This window comes from Apteryx mantelli, chromosome 18 (genome assembly GCF_036417845.1).
Source record: "Apteryx mantelli isolate bAptMan1 chromosome 18, bAptMan1.hap1, whole genome shotgun sequence".
Lineage (NCBI taxonomy): Eukaryota > Metazoa > Chordata > Aves > Apterygiformes > Apterygidae > Apteryx > Apteryx mantelli.
In genome coordinates this window covers 10,914,373-10,926,705 of record NC_089995.1, presented here as the reverse complement: position 1 = coordinate 10,926,705, position 12,333 = coordinate 10,914,373, and the positions used below count along the sequence as shown (strand labels likewise).

The window sequence follows — 12,333 nt, the reverse complement described above, 5'->3', positions numbered from 1 at the left end:
TGGAAGAGTAGCTGAAAAGTGTAACATTTGGCCTTGCAACGTGGGTCGAAGGTTACTTTTTTTTTTTTCTCAAAAATGGTTTTGCAAATCTTTTTCAGAGCTGATAGATACACACCTTAGCTGGATACAAAACATTATATGAAAAAGAATGACTGTGATCTTTGATCCAAGCAATCAAAATGAAAGGTAATTGGTATTTTTCTGCCTTTTCTCCAGCTGTGTGTTTCTCTTAACCTATATTTATTTTTTTTTCCAGTGAAAAAGTCATGCCCCTTTTTATTTGGCTTAGAGGGCTTTAAATCTTATTTAATTTAATTTAATTTTTTAATTCTTTTTCTTCCCCACTTGTATACCACAAAGCTGTCCTGAAATAGCTGGGGCCTGGTGGGCAGGGAAGGAGAGCTGGGATTGTGCATGCTGGGCTAATGCATACAGTTGTTCCCACGCTGCAGTTACGCTCGGTTGTTAGGACCACGGTTTGCCTGGCTATTCCAGCCACACTTTTGCCATCACACTGAAAATTCAGGCTTAAACCTCAGTCCTCCCTGAAGGTCCCTCATATGCCATCTGTCCCTCCACGCGTGTTTGTGTTTGTTTCACATGTAAAATGGCTTTGGCCTTGTCGGTGGAGCACCCATGGCACGTGCGGGATCCCCAGAGGGCAGGAGATCCCCGTCACTGCTCCTGGTTGAGGGTGCTGGGACAGCACCAACTTCAGTGCAGGTGGAACTTCCAGACAAGGGGTGGAATGACACTAGTAAAGTTTTTATTCCGATGAGTTTGTGAATGTGTACGTGTGTACGTTGAATATGAATGTGTGTGTAATCAATTACAAGGAGCTTGACTCAAAGCCAGCTAAAACTGGAGACTGTTTTCTGTCTCTGGACTACTAGTTGGAGCTCGGTATTTAATATAACCCACTATCAGCCCGCAAGAGAATACGCTCCAGATTTCAATCTGAGAGGATGTGAATTGGAGTCTTAAATGTCTTTGAGGCCTGGAGCCTGAGAGACTGACTCTAACCCATCAAAGCCTAGTGCTTAGCGGAACGCAGACGCTCTCCCATGATTTTAGTCAGCCTCTTGCATTAAGCTACCTTGGGGATCTCCAAGCACTGGGGCTGCTGTAATACTCATACAGCAGCGGTATCTGATAAGATAAGCTGAAGGGATTCAGGCCTAACTAGACATTTCCTTAGTCTGGATGGCCGATGTCAGCTGTAAATTCAATATACTTTTTATGATTTAATTTTTCATAATTTTTGCATATGTCATCACGGCCCTGTTTAATCAGTTCTCTCTCATTAAACTGATCAATAACAGTGTGCTCCAAAGCTGCTACATGCCAGGCACCTTAAATAACAACATTTTATTTATTAATCACATCATCTCTCTTTCCTCTCGGCTAGAAATGAGCAAATAATGAGAACTGATACTTGAAAGACATTTCAACCATGCTACCAAAAAAAAGATAGATGGGAGTTCAGAATAGCAAGTTCAGCACATGATCTCAGCTTCCTCTAAAGTTTAGATATGTCTCAGTTTGCTGATCCTGTTCAACCTACTATTGAGACCCAGTCAGTGAGATTACACCTGGATCTGGATTCATGTGCTCCCAAAATCTGGAGCAGATTCATCCAAGATGTGTGGTTTCCCTGGACTCCGTCTGGAGGTGCCTCCAAGCTAGGAGAGAAATATCTGCTTTGGGATCCACTCTTGTTGCCTTTATCTGTTCGTTAGGTTTAGGAGCTCTGGTTGTGGGTTAGGACCTTTTGTGCTGGGGCAATCACTGAATTACACATCCTTCTCTTAGAGCTCCCCAGACAAGTGTTGCCCAGTCTAAACGGCACCAAAATCCCCTCCCTACATGGGTTTAGGTGAAATTCAGGCTGAGTACAGGATGTTCAGGCCAACTGATAATAGGAAGGCAGCTCCCTTGTCATTCAGACATTTACTAGATACTTAAAACAAAAATCCGATTTGCAACCCTTAAGAGCTCAAAGGGAGCGAGCCCAGCTCTGCCCTTGAGTATCATCCTGCAGCTTGTCTGTGGGGTTGATGTTTCATACTGTTCCCCTGCAACTTTTTAGCTCTTTTCAGAGGTTGTATGGTTGTCCCCCTACAACCTCAGCCCACAAAACCCACTGCTGACCTCAGACGCAGCACACAGGAGGGAAAGTGAAGTTTGCAGGTTGAGGAAGCCCTTTACCGCACTGTCCAACCTGCTTGGAGCCGCTGAACTGAGACCTCTGTCCCAGCCGGTCTCCTGGCTCGCTTTGCTGGCACTGTACTACAGATGTTGCTTTGTGTAACGTTCAGGCTGGGAAACAGAACAAAAAATGGACCCTTCAAAAGACTGCAGGTTTAGTAAACCCCATTTAATCACCTGTGCATTTTCGCCTAGTATGTTAATCCTCTCTAGACCGAGATGACTGTTGGCTAAGATGTTTCCATAAGTGGTGGTTGTATTAAATAAAAGGAAACTCATATACAATAGTTTTCTGGTACGCTGGCTGCTCAAGCAAGCATGTTGATAAATAAATCGGCCTGCAGTCTCGGCCCACTTATTTTTATAAAGGAAATGACCCTGAGAGAGTGGGTGCCCACTTCTTTTACCTCACTGCTATTTTTAGCCGAGGCTGCGAAAAATTTCCATTGAAGACCTGCTCCTCTCATTTCCTGGGTAGAGCAAACAGGAAGCTCTTCAAACTGAGTCGCAGTAGGGTTTTGCCTGAAAGTAGACCAACCTCACCTCCCGCTGGCTGCTTGCTTACACTGCAGAGCAGTGATACACCACATATCCTGTGCACGGACTCTGTTTGCATGAACTCACCCTGAAGGTGGTGGGCAGAAGCCAGGAGGTGAAGGTGGCAGGTGGAGAGTTGGGCAGCAGTAGATGACAGTGCTTCTTGCTGTTGCAGTTGCTCTCGGCCACATTTTCTTGTGGGGATCCACATGCTGTCCACCAGGCACTAACTGGGCCAAGATCAAGCATTTCCTGGATGGAATTAGAAATAAGAGCTAAACTCTGGGCTGGTAGCAGTGGGTTTTTGAAGCACGGAGGGATGGAAACCACCTCGTGTCACAGCAGGCGGCAGTGAACGGAGCCGCTCAGTGCTCAGATGTGCTCCCCAGCCCCTCAGGCTTGCTGCACTCCTCCTGGATGGGGTGTTTGAGAAGCAAGCGCCTGCAGAGCCAGCAGCCGGGTCCTCCCGTCGGAGCCAGGGCTGGCACAACCCTTCATGGGAGGTTCCTGTACCCGGACACGTGGAGGGCTGGTTCCCTTCTCTCCTCCCATCGAACACCGATGCTATGCTCAGTACAAATATTTAGTCCTTGAGGATTATAACCTATCACAAGCAGACATCTGTTTAGTAATAACATGGAACTTTGCACAAAACATTGATTTTACTACTTCTGAGATAAATCCCATTGCGTGGAAGGTGGAAGGGGGCTTTCAACCTGCTAGTCATGATCACTAAAAATTAATACATGTGTTCCCCTCCTCAATATACAGACAATATACAGGACAATAAGAGTTCAGGCACCATTTGATTTAATTGTTGGGAAGTGGTGAAATTCTATGTTTATTACAAATTTTCGTACACATTTGTTAGAAATGGGCCTAAATATTGGTTACCTGACGATTAATCAGTTTTGAGTGAGGGTCTTCTCTGATTTGAATTAGTCCTTCTCTAGCTCTTGAATGTCAGAAGGAAGAAATCATATAGTTCTTTCAGTGCATGCCCTTCATATGGGTTTGATCTTGTCCTGGCATTAACCTGGCTATTTTCTATTGAAGAAAATGAAAGTTGCCCACTATTAGCTTAGGACAGACATGTACTTTATCTTGTGAACAAGTCAAATGGCACTGTTAAATCACACGTAGTACAAGCGTAAGAAAATTCAGATTCTCTCTGAAGAAATGTAGTCTCTTCATTGTTAAAATGCCCTAATATGCATCCACTAAAAACATAAATTTATTTTTTTTTTGAAAGGAGCACTGTTGTTTTATGAACCACAAGCTAGTTTATTAAAATGGTTCTTTTATCATTAGAACAGCCTATGCTTGAGTGGGTTCATTTGTTTCTATTGAATTTTAATTTGTGGTGCACTCAGCTGTTGCATTTTCAAAATATATATTTTTTTCAATTAGAAAGGTCTTAGTGTAATTGCCTGCCTTTCGTGATTCAGGAACATATTCAGAAATAATGAACCCTTCCTAAGACAGAGTAATCTGGAAAATTTGTGAGCCCTTTCTCAAATTTGTATCTGTTTGACACATGCCTCCTCCCCCTCTTTCACTATAAATTCATTTGAGTTGGAAAGACATACAGTTTTTGCAAAAGGAATTCCAAAAAATGTCATTGAACTCCAAGGCTGAAGCAAAGAAGTGTGCCCATAACTGCAAGAACAGTAACATGGGTCCACTTGAATCTGGAACTGTATCCAGAACTGGTCTGTCCCCATAGCTTTTGGGAGAAGATGTGGAGTAACTTTGCTACCAATTTAGATCTGGGTCTTAAATGTTAGAAAATTTGGTCTTCAGTTTTAAGGCAAATTTGTCAAAGTAGACAGTTTCCAAACTGTGGACCACCTTGGTGAATATGACACCAAGAAAGCTGCATGCGAGATGGAGTCACAAACAAGCAGTTTGGGTGAGAACATCTGTATCGAAGGTCTTATGTCGCAGGTCTCTCCTAGTGAGAGGGGTTGGTCCGAGAGGAGACCAGACTGTGCTTTAGACAGGACAAGTCTGAAATGTAGACAGAGGAGTTCAGGAGAGTACGGCTGCTGTATATAACACCTCATAGTGTTCTGGATTTTTACACAGAGGATAGAGTGTTTCAGTGTCTTCTTCTGAGCTTTATTAGCAATCGTTAGCACAGAGTCCCAGCCTGTTAGAGTAAAAATTTATAGAGGAGCATGAAAGTTTGCTTATGCTGTCTCGCCACACTCTGCAAACAAACTATAGCAAAAAATGTAGAACAAATAGACTTAGGGTGAGATTTTTTCCCCCCCAAAAAAAGACAAACCCAAACCAAAACCACTTTTCACCTGCATTGCAATCTTTATTTTTAGCAGTCTCATTTAGCAATCTCATTTTTAGCAGTCCCCTGTGTTCCCTCCAAATCTTTCCCTTCTCTTTTCAAAATATTCTTATTTCTGCTTAGTAAAAATGTTAAAATGCTCAGATACTCATTTTTTTTTTCTGCTTGGGTAAAGAAAATGTCTGTGAAAGAGGGAAAGTGTTTTATATAAGGGGTGTAGCATGGACTGGTCACGTGATACAATGTGTCAATCAATCACCTTTTTATAGTACTTGAAGCATGCTGAACACAACGTAGACCCTCTCTCTCTCCTCTCCTTCCTCCTTTTCTTCAAATACTACGTAGTCTGTCTAGTTAGACAAAAAGTTTTAAGTTGTAATCAGAATTATGTTATAAATATTACGGGGATGTTTTCGACTTAATAGCAAACTGCCCAGGATTGCTTTCGCTTCTTGTGTTTTTCAAAGTGCTCTAACATTTCTTTCTCTTTCCTTATTTCACAGTTAATGAAATTATCAGGAAGGAATTTTCTGGACTCCCTGCCAGAAATCAGACATAGAAGCAGAGATTTGCGAGACAACTTTTACCGAATCCTTCCATAACTGACCTCTTAGATCCTTCCAGTGCCCCTGCAACCTCCTGCTTCCTTAACTGTTCATCTCAAGGCACCAATTCAATGCAAGGAACAATGTATTGGCATCAAGCTGACAGCCTTGACTAAGCAACTCGCCACCTCTCTCTGTAAACATCGAAAAGGACACCCTTCCTTTAGTCCAAAGATCGTATTGTTCTCATATAAAACAGAGCATCTGTCTGAGGAAACTCTTCAAGCCTGCTGCAAAATATCTATCTATGTATCGATCTATCTTAGTAATAAGGGAGAAGTAAGATGTCACTTCTGAACACCGCACAAAGCAAGGGAGGTTATATATTAGTGCTTATTTGGGTGGGGTGGGAAACGAGAGAAGAAAGAGTAATATATTCCATAAAAGAATAAAAGCATTTTGCAGTTTGCTAACAATGACTTGCCCTCCGGGTCTCAAAGCCCTTTTGAAAAATTTTATTGTTGTAGGAAACTGAGGCAGCCCAAGCTTGCTCGGCCTTTGGCCAACTTGGGATCAAAACCCATTTTCTCTGACTCTGAGCACTGTGATCTGTATTTCAAACAGTAGCTGTCAGCTGAATCCAGGAGTTTTCATTTTTCTGGATAGGAATTTGAAGGAGAAGGATATTCAAAGAGAATTAGTTAAAAAGAACAATTCAGCAATTCTAGCATTGTTCCCAAGTTAAAATAAACTCTGATAAAACAGAGATTTAATATATAGGAGTCACAATAACCTAAGCACTGTTATGCCTATCCAAAGGTTTTTATGATTGATCCTTATTAATATTGAGGCAGTACATGAAAGCATCTTAGATGTTTTCTCTCTAACGAATTGTTGCTGTTTTTTTTCATATAGAAGCTGGTATTGGCTTGTAACTTGTCTCATTTAGCAGCTGTAGCATTTAACCACACAAGTTGCAGAGGAAAATAATTGCATCTCACAGAAGCCATATCTTCTAAACAAACGCAATACACCTACTTATATTTCTTTAGCTTTGCAAAGCCACCAGCAATTTCTGGAAAGGTTAAACTTCCATGTGAGTTAGTGCATTAGTTAGTTTTGTTTTGCTTCAGGTGTTTGAATATGCCGTACTGATACATGCTTATCACAGTAAGGGATTACCTCTGCCATTTGCAGTTGTACTCCTCATAAGTTTGTAACACTTTTTGGTGTGTCATTGCTGCCACGGTGTGTTAAGAAGGCATAATGAGTGCATAACCGATGTACAGTAAGAGGTAGCCGTAATAGTGTAGGAAAGAGATAGTAATCATCTTCTGTTTTTGTAAATGAGGAATGCTGATATCGTTATGGGTGCCGAGCTAGAGGTCTGTTCTAGAAAACACAGTTAAATGATCATGTTTTTAATTGTTTTAAAGTAAACTTTGCTGAAAACCAACATGTCCCCATGCCCACAGCAGGAATTAGATGATGGGAATACGGCAGGTCAGCAGAGTATCTGTATAAGTTGTTCTCCAACACTGCAAGACAGATAATTGCATAAACCCTTTAGAATATGTGCTAGGTTCAACAAAAATATTCTCAGGAGTAGTGAGAACAATATATTTTCTGCTACCAAAGGCTAGTACTTAACCTATGCAAGGTCTTATGTTTTAGAGCGAGAGACAGCAGCATTATGCTTCTCAGAACATCTCACCTAGGCCTCTGTTATAATCTTGGATTTTAATCTGAAATCTGAATTTTGCAAGAGCAGCTCTGGATTCAGCCAAGTCTTGAGCCGTGACCAGAGCCAAGTGCTGTAGCCTGAGCCCTTCTGTAGTCCAGACCCAGAGCTGGCATTAACAACTGTGACATGGCCTTCGGAGTTTGCTGCTTTTTCCCCAGAAGTACTGCTTAGACGCGCAGGCGGTGCTGGAGTAACATGGAGACGGGTAGCACACCATCCATCTGGAAGGCATTAGCCCACTTTGCAAAATTAAAATCTTTTGTCACAAAATGATTCCCCTGTATCCCATTTCAGCAACACTAAAAAGGCTCTGGCTGTGGCTGCTTCGTTCGGGGGCTCGTGCTGTGAGCTACATGTGGTGTGTCAGCAAGAGCATAAATCTATCCAAGGCTCAGCTTTTCACCTGTAGAGGTGAGTGGCCTTTTTGTCTACTGACTTTTACAGGAATAAAACTGAGGCTTGGACTAGTTGAAATGGCTTTTGTACAGTGAAGTTATTGATTGTTAAACAGCACTTATACTTGTCCAGTACTTTGAGTGCTCACATGCCTCCAACAAGCTATCCTGAGTTGTTTTAAAACTACTATATGCCAGAATCTGCCATACATCATGGAGTTTTTTAATGCAGTTTGAAGTTCTGGACAATTCTGAAAAATTCTTAAGGACAAAATTTGCCTGTCAGAAGTTCTTTATTGCAACTGAGAAAAAGAACAGGCCAAATGTGTCTCCCGGTTTCACAGAATTCACCCTTGGAGCTACTGAAAATGACCATCTAGTTTTCCCCACGCTAACCTATAAGATTAAGGTACAGGAGGATTTAAAAAAAAAAAAAAAAATTAGCAGAACCCAAATCCTAAATTAACTGACAGAAACTTGCCTCTTGCTGGATTTTAAATAGGATACCAAAGAAGAATGTCAACTTATTTGCAAATCTGTAGACAAGCTGATATTGTCTAAAAATACTGCTGCTTATCTGGTGATGGATAGCAACTGGTTTTCAATATTTCTCTTTACTCAGCTGAATGTCTCATCTCTAAGTAGGATGATTGCATATGCAAGGCCTGATGGGTTTTGTTGTTGTTGTTGTTGGGTTGGGTTTTTTTTCCTGCCACTGTCCCCTGCTGATCATTTGAGCATCCTATATCATTTCCCCCTTCTTACTATGAGGCATACCCGTACAGAGCAGACAGGAAAAGTACAGACTCAGAGTGGAGGCTTTTGCGCCTTCAAAGGGGTCCATGCAGGCAGGCCCATGAGCCCCTGCCGGGCTCCATGGAAGCTGCTTTGCAGGATGCACCCATTAAACATGCTCCTTTTAACATAAAGATAAGATTTCCATGGCTCTTACACATTCCTTCAGGCACTTTGCTGTAGAGAGAGGGGGAGAGGATTTTTTTTATGTGCTACGAATAGTGTCCTTGTTCTTGCATTAGTTGTATTTCTTCCTATTTTTTAAGGCATAGATGTTAATCTGTACGTGTGTTTGTGCAGGTGCATATATATATATATATGTGTGTGTGTGTGTGTGTGTGTGTGTGTGTGTGTATGTATGTATACACACACACACACACACACACACACATATCCATAGCTATATGGATGTATGTGATTAGTGTGCACACACACATACACACTGTTACGTTCTTGGGTCACGATCCTGTAATTGGCTCTGGTCCAGCCGATCTGTGCAGCTGCATGAAGCCAACTACTGGATCGAGGGTTCATAAGATGTATATAGTATAGACTACATTTTAGTGGTTTTATTTACAGCTTCATGAGGTCAGGCTGTGCTACTCTATCTGCTTCTACGTGCAACCATTAGATAAAGAATACAGCTCTAACCAACTTCATATTTATTTCTGAAAAGGAAAAAAGGAGTATCCTCAGACATAGTGTTACGCATTGTCTCTTTTTAAAAATAAAGCAGATGATAGATAGATAGATACGTTAAAATCATCTAGCTATGCTGAAGAACTTCAAAATATGCAGTACTAAATTATTTCCTGTTCTTGCTGAGCAGTGTTTTTCCAGTATTAATATTTTGTTACATAATGCAACTTGCTGTCTTTCTGTAGAAGCATTAGATTAACCTTGGAAGAGTTAATACCATTTTGTGAGTAATTTGTTCTCACTTTATCTGGAAGATAGCCATATTTGCACATGAGGAAGTTCTGTCTTTCCTCAGTTATCTGAATGTTTCACCACAGTGCCTTCCTGCCATTGTACCAAAGGCCTCCAAATATATTGTCTACAGGGTGAACAACTCTAATGCATTTTCCATCAAAGTTATACCATGCAAAGTACATGGGGCTCATTGGAACGCAAAGTTCATCTCTTTCTTTTTGTGTGTGTGCGGCTGTGCGTGTGTGCAGGTTTTTTTATTTCCATTTTTCCATCCAAGCTTTGGCTGCAAATACAGGATGAGCTTCTATAAACTTCTGCATCAAATATATCAATACGTAGAATAAAAAATCATCATTCATGATATGTAAACAGTCTGAGAGTGGAATGGGAGTTGACAGATATCAGGAAGAATTTTTTTTTGTCAGTTATGAATGTTGAAAGTAAAGTTTGCCAGGAGAGTAATTGCTTGTGAAGATACTTGCAATGAAATATGAAGTGCCGTTTTTGTTTTTCTCCATGAGAATGAGCAAAATGTAAGATCTGAGCAACAGCGATGGAATGAAAGTGTCTAATGTATGTGTTTTTATTGGTAGAAAGAATGTAGAAGAAGAGCCATGGTTTTTGCACTTGCTTTATTTGTATCCATGTAAATATGTATCACTTCCATTCTTCTTCTAGGAATACAGCATTTCTGAATGTAGAATATTTTCAAAAACAGCACTATGTTATTCTCTATTGTATAAAATGCTGCTGCTTGATAATATATCTAAAACAGTTCTCAAATTAGCTAGCATGTTTTTTAAAGTATATTTTGTAATCCATATCTTTGCAGAAAAGTGTCTATGCTTTTTGTCTGACCAAATATGCAACATCTTTTGGATTAAGGATAGTATTTATAAAGGATCAATTTTCATTTTTCTGAGTGTATTAATTTTCTATGCAATTGTTGTTGAATTTTTATTGTCCTAAAAAAAAAGATGTATTTGATAAATTTTCCAAAGACTTCAAAGACAGCTTTAAACATTTTAGAAATATTTTTCTAAATATTTCAATCTGACTTTTTTCCCTGAATTACTTTCCAAATTGCTACTTAATAGAGAACAATTATCTGCCAGATGGGATTCAAGAAAATGACTGTCTTAATTTCAAATCCTAAATTGAATCATAGATCTTCATAAATTTTGCACCATTTCAAATCATCTGATGTTTCAGTTTATGTGCCACCCTGTATGTTATTTATATTACATATTCCTGTGCAATACGAAGAAACGCCTATGATGTTGGGTTTAGAGTGAGTGAACTGCAAATTTTCCAGAATCAACTGCTTGTTTTGCTCCTTGTTTACATTGCAGTGATTTCTTACGTGTAAATGTAAGGCATCTATCTGCCATCAAACATGGAAAGTTATAATTCTTTATTCATCTCAATTCAGAATGACTAACCCACCTCTTTGAGTGTTTGACATAAAAATGACAGCCCTCTTCTTTCATGTCTGCTACTTTATAGCTGCAGTGGGTGACAGCTGATAGCAATTTGCTTAACTGCCAATTGGTATCTAATCCAGTGTAATCTGTACAAGATTTGTTTAGCCATTTTCGTTGTTCCTGGTGTGCAAAAAATAAGTTGGTACCTGACCCACATTGCAAGAAAAATTTCAGATGAAGGTGCTGGCTGCAAATGTGTGGTTGTCTGGGGAAAAGTTAGTATTTTGAGTTTCTTTTCAATAACCCTCACCAAAAAAAAGCCAAATTGGGTTGAAAGTTGTAGAATGACTGCATCACAAAAGTGAACAACGATCTGTATGTCTGAAATATCCCAGAAGCGCACAGATGTGTGTTGGAAGAATCAGTTATTTTTGAAGAGGGCAAAGGATTAAACTGCCGTCATGTTACTGGTGCTGATCGGTACCTTACTACACAAGTAGCGTGGTGAGACCGGGGAAGATGTAACCAAGGCACAGCTCAGTCTTAATAGTGGTGGCCTAATTAGGACCTATGTGTGTGTGCGTGCGTGTGCGTGTGCGTGCGTGTGTGTGCGTGCGTGTGTGTGTGTGTGTGAAATTATGCAGAGGTTTTGGTTGTTGTTTTTTTTTTCTCCCCCTAGAAGTTCAAGGCTCCTTGCTGGAGTCCTACCTTGCATGTTCAGGTAAAAACCATACATTAACCGTAGACACTTGCACAAAGTGAGCAATTGTCTCCCAAATCATTCTAACAAACAGTTGTCTTTTTAATCAAACTGTTTGTTCAAAAGTCTAACTTTAAGAATTGGAAAGGGGTTTATATCATTCTCATTCCTACAACAACATTGTTAACCTCCAATGTAATGATTTTTTGCTATCTGTAAAATATTTTTATATATTGCCTGTACTATGGTAGTTTAGCAATAAATGAAAGGATATCTGCTGCACGAGTTTTTGGTCTATTCTTAAATGCCTTTATTCCCTTTTTGATAAAGTAATATCAAGGGAGTGCGTCACCCAATCTTCTTGTCATTGTCGCCCTCCTAAATACTCGTGATGAAACTGTCCCAGCGGGCTTTTCAACGTGGGTAAGGCTTTCAGAGTCTGGAGCACAAAAAGTAAATGAGGTTCCCAGTCTTCCTTTGCATCAAAATCCCATTCAGTTACTACTGATGACATTGATTCATACAGTGAAAATTTTTATAAACTCCTTCATCCGCCCTTACTCTTTTTATTTTCCCGGGTTTCATTTCCCCCCTACAGTAAAAAAGCACTAAACAATCCACATCAATGGGTACTCCGCAGAGGTTTTGCCATTATACAGAATTAATTTCCATCCGACTAAACATCCTTCTGTATCAGTATATGGTTTATAGAGATCGGAGATGTGCTCCATTTAATTTTTGTTCATC

General features: G+C 40.2%; 1 protein-coding gene across 2 annotated transcripts in view; it reads left to right on the top strand.

The window, feature by feature from the left end:
- Window positions 1–11,866, top strand: part of NFATC2 (nuclear factor of activated T cells 2) — an 86,655-nt gene extending 74,789 nt beyond the window's left edge. Inside the window, exons 9-10 of one of the 2 annotated variants that reach the window (XM_067308017.1) lie at window positions 99–186; window positions 5,554–11,866. In XM_067308017.1, the coding sequence (XP_067164118.1) occupies window positions 99–142 (44 nt within the window). In that variant the 3' untranslated portion in view covers window positions 143–186; window positions 5,554–11,866. The remainder of the gene's footprint in view (window positions 1–98; window positions 187–5,553) is intronic. The other variant, XM_013951419.2, reaches the window with a different exon arrangement.
- The last annotated feature ends 467 nt before the right edge of the window (window positions 11,867–12,333 follow it).